General features: G+C 48.8%; 1 protein-coding gene across 1 annotated transcript in view; it reads right to left on the bottom strand.

Annotated features, from left to right (window-relative positions):
• The window catches only part of XPA (XPA, DNA damage recognition and repair factor), a 128842-nt gene extending 120224 nt beyond the window's left edge, over window positions 1-8618 (bottom strand). The window contains exon 1 of the mRNA XM_086963202.1: window positions 8407-8618. Coding sequence (XP_086819328.1) covers window positions 8407-8581 — 175 coding nt within the window. The 5' untranslated portion in view covers window positions 8582-8618. The remainder of the gene's footprint in view (window positions 1-8406) is intronic.
• Between the last annotated feature and the right edge of the window lie 7570 nt (window positions 8619-16188).

Raw genomic sequence — 16188 nt, 5'->3', positions numbered from 1 at the left:
CGCACCATCTCTGCTCTGGGGTCCCGTTGGCGCCTAGACTAATTAGTAATGGCTGCCAACTTGCCGAGACACAGTAGTAGCCAATCCTGATGCTGCTCTCTTTAGAGGAGAGCTGCTCTCTAAAGAGAGTAGCATCAGGATTGGGCTGAGCATTAAAAAAACGTCGTTCGTTTTTTCAGCAATGGGGTACGTTGCATTAGGCAGGCAAACCCCTAATCGGTTGTTTTTTTTAAATCCACATAGTTTGCTAGTTAAAAAAGCCCTGTCGGGCAAACACCACATGCGCAGTGAGTGCGCACTGTGCCGGCACAGTCAGTCCAGCGCCACCCAGTGTCAGACAGTGCATACTGTCCATGTCCATGACACACACCACGGCCGCAGGGCAATAATTATCGGGCAATTTATTCGAGCGGCGCGTTAATTTATAAAACTTTTATTAACGCGCCGCTCAAATAAAATGCCTGATAATTATAGGTGGGGCAACGCCCATTCGCCCTAATGGTAAAACCGCCACTGCCTTGGCTGCACCCTCTACTACTTGAAACAACCTCTCCAAAAACTTCACAACTGCTTGTATGTCAGCCATTTTAACAAAAGCAAAATATAACCATTTGGAAAAGTAATCAACTTCTAGAATAAGATACTTCTTTTCATTACTTAAGACATTGAAAGGTCCAGCAAAATCAATTCCAATTTTCTCCCAAGACCCCTTAGGCCACACGACAGGATACAAAGAGGATTGGTTCACTTTCCAATATTTGTCTGAATGCAAACACTAGGTGCGTTTCTCAGTCCAATTACATACTCAAATTTCTGACACAAGGCTAACCACTTACCAAAAACTTCTTGATTCTGCACAAAATGTCCTCATTAGCAGTTTTCCTTCCATTCGTTCTCCGTGACATTAACATGTTCTGTAACATCCGTGACAGTCATAACACACTTTGTCATAGTATCTACTGTACTCCTCACCCTCCTCAACCGGCAACTAAAGGCAGTCCGTTCTTACCTCCTCGTACATATTTTTTATCAAAGTTAAACTCCTGCAATCTTGTTAACAGCCTAATCAGTCTTGATGAAGCCTTATTGGAGCAACTATCTCCTAACATATAATTCAAAGGCTTGTGATTAGTTTACAAGTCAAATCTTGTCCCCAATATACAGCTTACATTTACCTGCTGCCCAAGAACATGCAAGTGCCTCCCTCTCTATTGAGCTGTAATTTCTTTTCGCTGTATTCAGCACCCTAGAAGCAAATGCAACAGTACACTCCTCCCCATCAACAAACTGGCTTAACACAGCACCCAGACCTTGTGAACTTGCATCCACAGTAATCACACTTTTCTCCCCATGTGTAAATGGCCTAATGAAGAAGCATTAATATTCAACATTTTGATCTTTTCAAATACTTGTTGCACTTCATTCGACCACTCAAATTTTACATTATTTGTCAACAATCTGCTCAGTGTCTGTAAACCTAAAGCATACCCTTGCACAAATCTGGCATAATATTTACTCAGAACAAGGAACGCTCTGAGAGAATCTTTATCTTTTCGAACTGGTACATCATTTATTGCTTTCACCAATGACAACTCGGGTTTGATGTCTTGATCTGAAATGTTGTGTTGTGTAATCAACTTGACTTACTAAAATGTACATTTTTCTTTGTTAATAGTAACTTCATGTTTCTTTAACTTGTTCATCACCAGTTCCAATTGCGGTTCAAGATTTGCAGTATGAATCAGAATATCATCTTGGAATGCTTTGAATTCCAACCTCACCACCAAACACTTCATCCATCACCTCTAAAAAAATAACTTGCAGCGGATGCCAGACTAAATGGCAACCGCAGATACATATACACCCCAAACGGGGTTATAAAAAGTTGTTAATAGCTGTAAATCTTTTGCCAACGGAATCTGGTGATATGCTGACCATAAATCTATTGTAGAAAAATACTTACTACTTCCTAAGCTTGCCAACATATCATGAATCCTGGTAAGAGGGTGGCAGTCAGCCACTATATGACAATGCAGCACCCACAGATCAGCACACAAACGTATGTTCCGAGATTTTTTCATAGTAATCACTGCCGCAGAAATCCACTCAGATGACTCTACAGCCAGGTGTGATGATCCTTTGTTCACACATTTTTGTCAAACACATTTTAAAAATATTTCTTGGCTGATATGGGAACTGGCCTAACTTATTGAGCAATAGGTGTAGCATCAACCTTAAATTTAATTTTGTGCTCAAAGCCCTTCACCAAATCTACACTGTCCTTGAACACATTTTCATATTGCCTGCCTACTGTTTCCATCTTGCAATGAACACCATGTGCATGTGAATAATCTACAGACAAAATAGGGGAGTCACCCAACACCACTGGTTCATCACGACCTGGTTGAAGTACAAATCCTAATTTGACCTGATCTAGCCAACCCATAATATCGCTTACATTCTTTGCAAAATTCACTTTGGTAAAAAACTATCTAGCTTTAAATTTTGAAATATCTGTAAGAAATGTTTTCATAATGACGTCATATTCATCAAACGCTATGGGATTTCCATCAGTTTGTTTCAAAAGCTTTTCTGCCCACAACTTCCCAAATGTAACATCTAACAGAATTGTGATGGGTGAACCCAAATTGACCATTACTCCCAGCTCGACTGTGCCTATCTCCACTGCACATATAGGTTCTTTACATATCTTACGAGATGCATCCACCATTCCAAAATCCACTGTTCGCAAAACACTGTTAAAACTTTCTCAAAAATGTTCGTCATCCGTGCTTATCTGGCTGACTTTAGGCTTTGTTTTAGCTGACCTGCACATACCTCAGAAATGCTCCACTTTCTTACAGTTGTTACTTACCCTGAACAAAAGTGGAACAGTGCGCTCCCAGAAAGTCTTTTCCAATAAAAAAACTGACCAATTCCTTTGTGTAAGGCAATCCTTTATTTCAAACGTCATCAAACAACATGAGCTCCAGCCAACGTGTTACGTTCAATAAAGATTGAAGTTCATGAGGGCGTATAGTCGTTGAAAGCTAATGGAGATCAGCGGTAGAAGAGGGGGGGGAACGGAAGGGCACGGAGTGCCTCTACTTTAAAAAAATACTCCAGTCCGTTCCCCTACTTCTGTCTTTCAAAAAAGCATCCCAGGACGGCAAGAATAGTTCTACTTTGAAACAATAACTTTTTAATTTAGCTTCCTGCTGCGGCTCGCACTTGTCTTGAACTCCAGAGGCTGCAGCAGCCCCTCACTGAGCTCGCACAGGCTGTGGGCTGGGCCATTGTCATTCCGATTGAGACTGATTACCCCCTTTCGAATGACAATGCGCCCGCCCTGCCTTTAGCGTATCATGTGCCAGTGAAATCGTAGTTAGTGATTTCCGAGAAGCTTTCCCTATATTCGATTTTTTGGGAGGAGGTGAGGATCTTGCAAACTTTTACTACTGGTAGCTGAAGAGCCTTGCTTGTAACTTTGTATGTAGTATATTGCTACACTCTGCAAACAAATCAAGTTTTAGTAAAATACAAAATTACATTTTTTTCCCCCCCAATAAAACATTGGAAAAACAAACGCCTCGGTTTGCCCCCGGTTTAAATAAAGGAGCAGCTTCAGGTGAAAATGAGTGAGTTTCCCGGATCTGAATTTGGGGACAAGGGCTTCGAGTCCAAGTCTCCTGGCTCGACCGTCTGCAGATGAACAACTGTAGTATTCCCTTCATTTCCTTAGGCTTGTTTATTCATATATTCTGGAATGTTATCCATGTCATTGTTATTAACATTCCACTTGTTGAAGTGGTTTTGAAATTGTTGTCAGTTGTTGCCAGCCTGGACTAGATGATGCTGCTGCCGCGCAGCACCTGCTAAAGATTATAAATTATATATTCAAAAAACGTTTATTGTAGTTACGTACTTACTACAACAACTTTATAAGCCTTTTCAACAAGTTGATTTGCTGCCTCTTCCTGCATTAATAATACTACTTTACACAGCACAAATAACTCTTGTTCACTATATTACTTAAAAAATATCTTTGTACCTGCCAGCCGCTTTTCTCAAAAAGAGGTTTAAGAGGTGATCCGATTACGTTTCCCGGGGAATTCAACACTTTTTTGGAGGGTGATTTGGGTTTGAAAAGTTGGGGATTGCATTAATGTTTATAGAGGCCCCTTTGCTTGCCAAGTGGATGAACATAATTAAAAAGCGGGTGAGTTGAGGTGCATGGTCCCTCTCGTGGCCCTCACATTTCTCGAATGGAAAAGTGTAAATAATAAAAACACGTAATGTTAGACGAGTGGGAAGAGGGTGATAGACAGAGGGTGACAGACAGAGGGTGACAGACAGAGGGTGACAGATAGAGGGAGACAGATAGAGGGAGACAGATAGAGGGAGACAGATAGAGGGAGACAGATAGAGGGAGACAGATAGAGGGAGACAGACAGAGGGGGGAGTGAGCCAGAGAGAGGGGGGAGGGAGACAGAGAGAGGGGGGAGGGAGACAGAGAGAGGGAGGAAGGAGACAAAGAGAGGGAGGAAGGAGACAAAGAGAGGGAGACAGAGGAAGGGAGGGGGAGACAGAGGAAGGGAGGGGGAGACAGAGGAAGGGAGGGGGAGACAGAGGAAGGGAGGGGGAGACAGAGGAAGGGAGGGGGAGACAGAGGAAGGGAGGGGGAGACAGAGAAAGGGAAGGGGAGACAGAGGAAGGGAGGGTACAGGAGACAGAGGAGTCCGGGGGCGACAGGAGACAGAGGAAGTCAGGAGGCGACAGGAGACAGAGGAAGTCAGGACGAGGGAGGGAGACAGAGGGAGAGAGAGAAGGAGAGGGAGTGAGACAGTCAGTGTGAGTGAGACAAAGGGAGACAGAGAGGGAGAGAGGGAGTGAGACAGTCAGAGTGAGTGAGACAGGGAGGGAGGGGGAGAGAGAGCTACAGAGAGGGAGGGAGACCGAGATAGAGATAGAGAAAGAGAGAGAGATGTGTGTCTGGTGGCTCAGTGGACAAAGGCGTCCGCTGCAGGGACCTGTGATCAACCTCATGGCCACAGTTTTTTTTGTTGTTCTAGCCCCGCCCCCTCCCCCACTGACACCGCCCCCACCGGTGCGGCCCTCAGACACAAACCACACTGTAAATTTGACCCCGAGAGAAAGTTTGTGAGTACCCATGCCGTAACCAGAGTACTGTGGGGACCTGCCCCCTTGTGTAATTTGTCAATGTTGTACACAGAGTGAACAGGGCAGGAGCAGTGACGGGACAAAAGAGGCAACAGGAAAGGAGAGGTGATGGGGCAGGAAAGGTGACTGGGCAGGAGAAGTAACAGGCAGGAGAAGTGACGGGGCAGGAGAAGTGATAGGGCAGGAGAAGTGATAGGGCAGGAGCAGAGACGGGAAAGGAGAGGCGACAGGAAAGGAGAAGTGATGGGGCAGGAGAAGTGACGGGGCAGGAGAAGTGATGGGCAGGAGCAATGACGGGACAGGAGCAGTGATGGGGCAGATGAGTCGACAGGAAAGGAGAGATGATGGGGCTGGAGAGGTGACCGGGCAAGAGAAGTAACAGGCAGGAGATGTGATGGGGCATGAAAAGTGAGCGGGTCGGAGAGATGATGGGGCAGGAGAGGTGACTGGGCAGGAGCAGTGACGGGACATGAGAGGCAACAAGAAAGGAGAGGTGATGGGGCAGTAGAGGTGATGAGGCAGGAGAAGTAACAGGAAGTAACGGCAGGAGAAGTGACGGGACAGGAGAGGCAACAGGAAAGTTGAGGTGACGGGGCAGGCGAAGTGACTGGGCAGGAGTGGTGACGGGACAGGAGCAGTGATTCGGCATGAGCAGGAGCGGTAACCGGGCAGGTGCAGTGAACGGATAGGTACAGTGAACGGATAGGAGCAGTGAACGGGCAGGAGCTGTGAATGGGCAGGAGCGGTGATGGCGCAGGAAAAGTGACGGGCAGGAGAGGCAACAGGAAAGGAGAGGTGACTGGGCAGGAGAGGTGACTGGGCACGAGAGGTGACTGGGCAGGAGAGGTGACTGGGCAGGAGAAGGGACGGGGCAGGAGAAGGGACGGGGCAGGAGAAGGGACGGGGCAGGAGAAGGGACGGGGCAGGAGAAGGGACGGGGCAGGAGAAGGGATGGGGCAGGAGAAGTGACAGGCAGGAGCGGTAGACCGACAGGAGCAGTGAACGGAAAGCAGCGGTGAACGGATAGGAGAGGTGAACGGACAGGAGCGGTGAACAAAAAAACGATGGATTTAGGGCCAGATCTCTGTACTGGGGTGAATGTATGACATTGTTTTGCATTCTGTCCATCAGTATTTCTTTAAGCTTTTGTCACCCCTAGTTGGACAGGTATGCCCAGACGTGGGCCCCGTGCTCTTCATGCCACTGAAATCAAGCTATCCTGGCTGATGAAGGGTGAAACCCCATAACCGGTCCTAGGATGCTTGTTTCCAGTCCAGGGAGGACCTGGCTTGGCAGTTCGGGCTGGACTGTTTCCATTGGGCGCAGGATCAAGACTGATTTGCATATGGCTGGGTACAAACTGGAATGACATGGTGAGCAAAAGAACGATTGATTTAGGCCCATATCTCTGTACTGGGGTGAATGTATGACATTGTTCTGCATTCTGTCCACCAGTTATTCTTTGTGCTATATTACGATTGAGCATCTAGTTGGCTGACACGAATATGAAGGAGCCTTGGTGGGTTTCCGTGAGTGTAGATTCTCCTGAAGTGTCCCTTTCTCTTCTAAGCCCTGCTTAACACATGTGTACAGAAGGAGCCCTGTATTCATGTCCTCAATGTTTGAGAATAAAAATACTCATGGATTTCTGAACAATGAGAGTAAAAGCATTAAGGTAACATGTTGTTCCTGCTTATATTTTGCACGCTTTACATAAACCTGTATTCCCTATGAGTGTTTGCTTTTTTCTGAATTAAACCTCAAATAAACATGTTTATCCATTGTTTGAATTAAATAATGTTATAAGCTGTAACTGGTCAGTGAAATGCTAAACATACTTAAAATTGGTATGTTTTGCTATTTCTAGCCACGCCCCTGACTCCGCCCACTGATCCAATCTTCGGTTATTCCCGACCCCCGATTCCCCACCCACAGTTCCCCTACTTTTCTTCCCCCCACTTCGACCACTGATGGAGATCCACTATTGTTAGTACCCCAAAGTGTAGGCTGAACGGTAAGGTGCGCGATGCGTCAGTGATGTCATCCGCGGGGCACGTGACTGCTAACCAAATAGCACTGCATCCCACGAGGACCTCCTTGATAAGGGCCTGGTTTATGAACCTGAAGCACCGTAAGTTGGGAATACTCCTTCATGGATCCAAGGTTACTTACCCTGTGCTGGGCATTATATACGGTTTCCTATATGATACTTTGAACCACATCTGTAGCAAGTACCTGATATTTTCTTAAACAAGCTTTTTCTAAATGTATTACTGTTGGATACAGCACACTCTTCAGTATCCTCCAGCTCACACACCACAGCTACCTGCATATTATTTTTGAGATCTTGCATCTTACTTTTGCGATCATCTGTTACCATTTTGGATATCAAAGAACGTTCTATGATTCTTGCAATGTCAATAACTTCACTTAATGAAGGATTTTTACATGTTAAGATATGCTCTTGGATTTTCTTGTTGGAATAATTTTTAAAAAACTGATCACGAAAGTACACCTCTAGATTTGTTCCAAATTCATATTTTGACACCAGCAGGTACATCACTGTTTCAAATATTAAAAGTGACGCACCAGCGGCGCAAGGGGCTTGTAAATAAGCCCCTGAATGTTTACAGTCACGATCAAAAATGGGCCACACAGGAGTAAGTCAATCAATCAAGGGTTGGTAAAGCGCAACTACTCATTTGTGAGGGTCTCAGGGCGCAGGGGGGAAATGGGGAGCAGATCCGTCTAAGTGCTGGGGTCAGAGCAATGCTACTTTGAAAAAAAAGATGCCTTAACTACAGTTGATGTTTATTCATTGCTCCACATCATCAAAAACAACCCAACACTAACAGTAAAACATATTTATCAAAGCCCACTATGCTGTAAACATAGGGCAAAACGTCATTTCAGATACAAAATGATTGCATTCTCGAGACCATTCACAGAGGTAGGTTATGTACTATGTTCGTTAGAGTGCATTTTATTATCACTACAGCAACTTCAGCTGACAAGTGTTACTGCGGATTTTGTCAATGCTTATTTTAATCCGTTGTTTCTTGATTCATAACTATGCTAGTGCGTAGCCCTAGCAGTACATAAAACAACAAGGAGTGACTTGTAACTATTTAGAGCGCACGCAAGTCTCCCTTTTCCCCGCTGCCAGCCAAGAAAACTATGCTCCTTGACAATCGTAGACCCTTGCTTTCACGGCGGAGCTCTCACCTTCTGAAGACCCAGGGTATGGACGGCTGGAGAGCCGGGCCTGGCGCAGAATGAGCGCTCGCTGCCGATTCCGTTCTATTTTCGCACGTAACGCGGCCGGCAGCGGTGCGGCTTCTTGTTCCTGCTGCTCCATGTTAGCATCCACACTCCCGGCTATTTCTAACCGAACCTCCATGTTTACGGAAATTAGATAACCTAGTCAATCCTAGTGCGCATGCGTCGAATTGGCGCAAGCGCATTAGAGGCGAATGAATAAAATCGAGCAGCATTTTAGTTTGCATAAAAAGCGTTGGTCATGCGGCTTCCGAGGGCTAATTAACATTTAAAATTGATTGATAGTACGCTATCGCTATTTTGTTTTCTTTTGCAGCTTTGTACAGCGCGAACTCGATTCGATTACGTAGCTGCTAGCTTTTCACATTACTTACGTGTGACATTTTGTTGGTTTTCAGTTAAATCATTCAGTCCTGTCAAGTATCACGCATCAGGAGTGATACTAACGCATTTCAGTGTGGTAATCCGCATTACCGCACTGAAATGCTTTGTCACGCATATCTGCATAGTGTCTCAGATGTCACTGCAAACTTTTAAGTGGGGCAGGAATCAGCCCGCCAGCAGCGGCGTGCCCACGCAGCTCTCTTAGGCTCGGGACCCGGGCTCAGTTCGCAGAGAGCTACGGCTAGTACTCAGCAAGCAGGCTCACACTCCCTGCTACAATGTTTCATAATTGGATTTCCTCGAGGTAAGCCTCTGGCTGTCAGCCTGATGCCACGGGGCCCAGTCAGGTTGCGTGCTAGTATGTGCCTGTGCCGCGGGACGTCGTCACATCGTGCTTTCTGAGCGGCGGGGAGTTCAGTTTTTGGAGTCGGAGGGTGAGGGCTGCTTGCTGAATTAACCGCGCCGCCCGCAAACCATTCATGCCTCTCGCAGATTTCTGCTGCAGCTCACAACGGCCCGAGGCAGGCCGCAGTGTGCTCTCAGATGCTGCAACCGGCCAAATGCAAGTCTTGCCGCAGCTGAGGGAAGGAGTCAGTCATCCGCGATGCAGCGGCCACCAGGACAGTGATTGATTTGATTGATTTGATTTGATTTTGGGTTTTCTAGAGCGCACAGCTACCCTAGGGCATCCCGGCGCTAAAAAAGACCACGGTACTGAGGGAAGGAAGGGACAGGGAGACGAGCTCAGGGGAAAAGAAGGATTTTTAGGCGTTTCCTAAACCTGAGGTGGTTGTGTTCTTGCCTCAGGGAAAGAGGAAGGGCGTTCCAAAGTCTGGGAGCATTATAGGAGAACAGGCGACCGCCTGTTCTAGCCTTCCTAATTCTAGGGACATTTGCAAGGGAAAGAGAATTGGATCTTAATTGTCTACTTGAATGTTGTTGAGTCACAAGTGTCCTGAGTATGGGAGGGCCTTCGTTGTGCATAATTCTATGGGCAATGCACAGGGTCTTAAAATTGACCCTCTCCTTTACTGGCAGCCAGTGCAGGCTTCTAAGGGCTGGTTTGGCCGAGTTCCTCGCTGTGGTTCCTGTGAGGATTCCTGCCGCCGCATTTTGTGCACATTGAAGTCTATGGACTACCGAGGCTGGGGCCCCCAGATACAGGACATTTCCATAGTCCAATCTGGAGTTCACAAGCCCCTGCATCAGGAGTTTCCTGGACTGGAGCGGGAGTAGATGTAGAATCTTTCGTGCCATCTTTATAAGGCCGAAACAGGTTCCCGCCGTTTTTCTCGCCTGAGTTTTGAAACTTAGATCCTGTCTGTCACTGACTGAACGGTCCCGCTCGGTACGCACAGAACATCCCTGTCTGGCGAATGATGCAGTGGCAGGATGTCCTGCATGCCGGCCGGGCCCCCAGGAGTAAGTTCTCATTCACTTTTCGATGCACTCTAGGAGAGAGCATGCGTCTGCTGTCTGTCTCCTGTTGTGTCCTGCTGGACACATTCTAGTTGTGCGAGTGTAATCCTACACTAACCCACCACTGATGTCACGAGTGCACGTGACACAGTCAAAAAAAGGAGCCGAGCGCACGTGCTCGAGGCTCATTAACCCACCAGCTAGTGTGTGCCTCGTCCAGTCATTTACGACCATGTGGGCCTAGGGCCCCCAACACAACAATAGGCGACGAGGAGTGGCTGTTGTGTCCCACGGCGGAGTGCGGGCTCGAACACTGCCGTGAGACATGTCTTTTGTTGAATTACTACATTTCCCAGGCTCCTAAGCTGAGGCGCGCGGCGGAAGAGGCAGGTGACGTCATCGCGCAAAACTTCATCTGAAGCCGGGAACTGCTGAGCGCCGCCGTTGATTCTGCTTTTCACTGAGGAAGATTACGGTAGGGGTGTTTTCACCGACACTAACTTATTTCCTGAGCTGATCGAGTGTCATGTGCCATTCTGCTTCCAAGATCCTTGGGGTTTTTCGTGTCTATGGCAATTCCGAAGGGGCTTTAGCCTGAAGTCTGTTTGTTTCCTCCTGCTCCGTGAGGGGGAGTTCCGATCTTCCACCTTGGGAGATTTGTTTCCTCATTGGCTTCAGGATTGCCTCTTGCATTTTGGAACGTTTTGGTGTCTTTATTGGCTGCGCTCATCTCCAGGCGCAGCAGTGTACATTACAAGTAAACTTGTACTTGTTTGCTGGGCTCACCTCCGGCAAGGAATGGGGAACAGTGGTTAACTCTCTGAGTTAAGAGAGTATAGGTGTCTTTGGAACTGCACTCACCTTCAGAATAGTAGGAGGTGACGTTTGAGCAACTCTCTGAGGGAAGAGAGCACTCGTGACTTTGATCTACTGTACTGGCCTTCGGGCACTGATGGAGTATCTTTTTTGGTGCTCCCTGAGTTTCATTGGAAACTAATTCATGTTATGTTTGTAAGGGTGAGTTTAACCTGCAGCGCAATCCTGTGTCTTGGATATTTGAGTGACTCATTGCGCAATTTATGTCTCTTTACAACAGGGGTACTTGAGCTTCGCCTGGCAGGCTGCTTTTCCCAAGCCCCCCCTGTTGAAGTCTTTGCGTTTATACTTTTGGTATGTACTGACAATGCCTTTTCTTTACAGGGACATGTCATTGATATGTTGATATTATTATAATCTTGAGTTCTTTGCATTTATAGAATTGAACGTTCTTTGCATCTCCAGATTGCCAGGCAAAGCTCCATTACTTCCCTTTACAGGTATTACATCTTATTTGTGCATGTACAAAAAGATAGCCTGTAGCCATTGTCAATCTACATATAGGAGATCGCATTGTGTGGGCTTGACTCATAGTGCCTTGTTCTCGTTTCAGCTCTCTCCCTGCTGTCCCCATCCTGCCCTTCCCTGTTTTTTGTCCCTCACTTGACCACTCCTTTGAGTCTGTGGTAATTCAGACCTAGGGGCTGTCTAGTGGTGGAACCCATTGAGCATCGTACGATCCTGAGGACACCCGGACCTGACAGTGGCTGAGCCCCGGCATGCTACAGCCATTGGTGAAGGAAGAGAAAAGCCTGATCGCCGAGAGAGCACCCCCTGACAACGAGCGGCGCTGGCCGCCGAGAGGCCCGCAGGGCGTGTGCCTTGCCCCAGGCCTAATCATCGATGAGGAGGTGACCGGGAGCCCACCCCGCATCTCTCCTACCCCCACCCGGTCCTGCCATGCTGAGGGAGGTGTAAGAGGATAAAGCGGTCCGTGCGGTGCCCACACGCATCGGGCCCGACTGACCCTCGGCGAGGAGCCCACCCGCCACGGCCGCAGCTGACTACAAGGCCCGTAGGCGGAAGGTGAGCCTGGGTGCTGTGAATGGCCCCGGGGGGTCACGCATGCCAGGAGCGACCCCCCTTTATGACTGTATATCCGCAGAGCCCACCCGCATGGTCAACGCCCGGTCGGGCGCGATGTGGCTGAAAATAAACTTATAGTGAAGCAGGACCAGTGGAGCCCACCCCCGGCCTGCCTGCCTGCAGCGTCCCCCGCCGCGCAGCGTGTGGGGTGTGAGGCTGCGGCGGCGGAGGTGAAGAACCGTCGAAAGGGAGCGCCTGCAGCGTGTGAAGCGCTGCCGGGCACCGTGAAGTAAAGTGGAGCCCACCCGCAGTAGATGTTGCCCCGCCTGTACCAGCGAGCCACCAATAAAGCAAAGCAGACACGGAGCCCACCCGCGGCTGCCTGCATAGCGACGACACTGTCCCTAAGGAGAGTGCCTGCCCCGGCGACCGGACATGGCCTCCAGCCCCCCCCTGCCCGCGCGCGAAGGGACTGAGGCTGCCGCAGGCAGGGAGCGGGGAAAAGTGACAAGAAATGCAGCGGAATGGGGCCGCTCTGACCGTTGAAGCACCGCAGTGCTGACAGCCACAAAACAGCCCCAGCATTCCTCCCTTGCCCGCGCGAGGACTGAGAGAAGCCGCCGCGGGCAGGGAGGACACAAAACAAACAAAAACAAAAAAAACAGTGCCGCCAGCGTAGCCAAACCCCCCCGTCCCTGCAGCGAGTGTGCAGAGGATGGATGAGTGACGGCCGGTAGCTCCCAGCTCCACGTGGAAGGGAGAGGAGCTGCACGACCGCCGAGCAGCGTGGGCCCTGACTCCCCCCCCCTTCGCACCACAAGTACTGAAATACTGGTGCCCCACTGCCCACATGCTCACAAAACAAAAACAAAAAAATCTACACTTACCTGTGAAGAGGTGATGTGATAACCTGCTCATGATGCCTGGAGTCAGCAGTGGCTCCAGCCCCCTCCTGCACAGTCCACGGGAAGCATGCCCTGCAAGCTGGGACAGGAAAGCACAAAAAACACGGTGGAATAGTAAACGGAGAAGAAGCCTGCCAAAGAAAAGCCTAATCCGACACTGCCATCCAGTGGACACTGGATGGTACTGCACCACAAGAACCAAACAAGCACAAGACAAGCCAAGGGAAAGACTACAGAGGCAAAGCAAGCCTGCAGCGACGCGGACGAAGACTGAGACCCATCATCACTGCTGAGGTGACGCCTAGTGGCCACAGGTGATCACCGCAACCGCAGAAGAAGACAGCATTACCCAGGACAGTAAGGGAGAGTCAAAAGTCTACCGCAAGCAGCAAGATTCAAAGGCAACCGATGGAAGAGCGCAAGTGTACCCCGGACGCGGACGGTACAGGACAGCGCCTGACAGTAAGGAAGCCACACCTCAAGTACTAGAAGAAGTACGCAGCAAGAAGTACCCAAGTGTTTGAAGAAGCAGAAGTGCAGCACGCACGTGGAGTAGAGCGACGATGCCAGAGAGCCTAAGCAATAGCAAGGAACAAAGCGACACTGAAGATGTACCACGACGGTACGAAGTGAAGCACAAACTTGCAACTGCCATGCACAATGACGTGCAATGAAAGAGTGACGCAAGATCACCACGCCAAGAAGCTAAAGAGCCTCACCGGCAGCGCGCAGGAGAAGTGCACCCACCGGAGAAGGTCCAAAGAGCGGTAAAGTAACCCTCCGGAAACAGCAGAGCACAAGAAGAGCGCAGACGAAAATGCGCCGACGCAAAAGCCCTGCAGCAGAAGAAATGGCAATCCCAACGATCGCGGACAGCAAGAAGACTCACGAAGAGGAAGCTGTCTACCCAGTTCAAGTCACAAGGAAGGTGAAGTTGCATGGCAGACAAAGCCAGATTCTCGCCAGCGATGAGAGACCTGTCAGGAGGTCTGTTCAGAAGAAAGAAGATGTCCGTGAACTGAGAGATCAGGATAATGTTCGGAAGAAGACCCGGAGAGACGGACGCAATTTCTTGGGGGCAACACCTACAAGAATTGGAAGCAATAGGAGGCAAGAGAAAAGATCGTAACGACCGGTCCAGTCACAGAAGAGTGGAGAGAAGACAGAGTCCTAAAGCCAGGACAAGACCAGAGGGAAACAGACGGAGTGCACGCTTCTTGAAGAAGCCCGGTCAGAAAGACTAAGATAGAAAGGTGACCGCACCGTGTCGTGAAAAGAAAGAATGAAGAAAGAAGTCATGTGGCACGACGCCAAGAACAACATCTGGAAAAGGTGAGGAGAGGTGTGATAAGTCTACACACTTACAAGAAGAGGTGACACACACCACAACATCGTGTACAGTGACCCACACGTCCAGGAGAACACTGATAGCACCAGGAACAGATCAGGCATCTACTTACAAGACCCGTCGACGGCAGGAGAGCACAGACCGGACCATTGGCAACACCCACCTTTGGGATCGAGCGGGAGCACGAGTTAGGTGCTCGCACTGCTGTGTAACTTTTTAACTTTAATATTAGCAGTGTACTCTTGTCCTTGAATTCTGACGCTGCTGTGAGAGAGCAGGGGGCACGATTTTAGGTGCTTGCACTGCGCTCCGTTTTTAACTTACTGTGTGTGCCTCACACTCCCCGTTCCACCCCGAGCCTAGCTCGTGGTTGTGGAGGTAGTTCCTTCCTATCACTTTGCTCGACTTTCATACACTTCCGGCGGAAGGGGGGAGCGGTCTAGTTGCGATACCGCCGACTCCCTTCATAACCGATGTGCTGGCCGACGCGCAGCGGAAGCGCGCAGCGGGCGCGACGATTGCGCGCCAAAGTCACACCTAAGTCCAGCCCGTCTGCGCCCGTCTGTGACCGGACGTGGCCTGGGGCCATTCCCCCTGTCACCACAACCCCTATAGAAATCCGCACATACTCCAGGGATGCTTTTCTTAACCTCAGGTCTACTCAATGCTCACAGACCGCGCCCCTGAGCTGTCATCATGCTCCATCCAAATGTTTAGGCTGTAATCGCTCCCTTCTATCCCTCCCCTCTACACTCAACATGGCAAACTCCGATTTTCCACCTTCCCTGCCCAGGCAAAAACACATTGAATCCTCTCACAAGCTTAACTTTATTAGCTTAAACTGCATATTATGCATTTATTACCTAAGCACAATTGAGATGTTTTTGACCTACTTACCTCTTCTCAATCAGCTGCTCTATTCCTCACTGAGACTTGGTTAAATGACAGCTCCGGCCCTGACATAGCGGCTGCCCTCCCCGATAATTACACCTATATCGGAAGAAACAGAGTTAGAAGAGACGGAGGAGGGATAGCAATTATTTTCAAAAAAATCTACCCCGGTAAATGGGAGGATCTGGATATACAGAATTGTGAAGCTGGCCTTTTCAAGCTCCTGCTATCACCTAACTTCACTCTCTCCGGCGCCTCATCTATCGCCCCCCAGGCCCATCCAGCCCGTGGGCTATCTCCCTTCCTGAACACATTTCAACGCTTCTGCTGGATGCCACTTACTTTCCTCTCATTGGAGATCTCAACATTCACTTGCACAACACATCCTGTCCCATCAGTACTAGCAGCACTAAACATCACTCTACATAACTCGGGCGCCACTCACAAGGCAGGGAACTTACTTGACCCTATTTTTTCTAACCTGGACACCATAACATGTAAGCCTTCCCTCCCCATCCCCTGGTCAGATCATTGCATGGTGAATTTTCTATAACAATAGATCGGTCCCCCAAGATCCCAGCTATTCCCACAGGACCCAGGGTGACCAGAAACTGGAATAATCTGGATTCCAATAAACTTAATTCTTGTCTTGAAAACACCAGACCCCTTGTTACCATTACGAATATTGAGGAGGAATCGGCCATTCATGGCTGGCTCACCTCTGCCATCAATGAGTCCCTCCCTCAAATTAAGAAGAAGCATAATCTGCACCACCCACCTGCCCCGTGGTTTACAGACTCATTAAAAAGGGAAAAAACCATTTGCAAAAACCTTGAGAGGAGATGGCACATCCACTACGACCCCTGAATTAAGCAATTG

This window comes from Lissotriton vulgaris, chromosome 3_1 (genome assembly GCF_964263255.1).
Source record: "Lissotriton vulgaris chromosome 3_1, aLisVul1.2, whole genome shotgun sequence".
NCBI lineage: Eukaryota > Metazoa > Chordata > Amphibia > Caudata > Salamandridae > Lissotriton > Lissotriton vulgaris.
The sequence above is the reverse complement of the archived record's forward strand: the minus strand, read 5'-3'. Positions and strand labels throughout refer to the sequence as shown.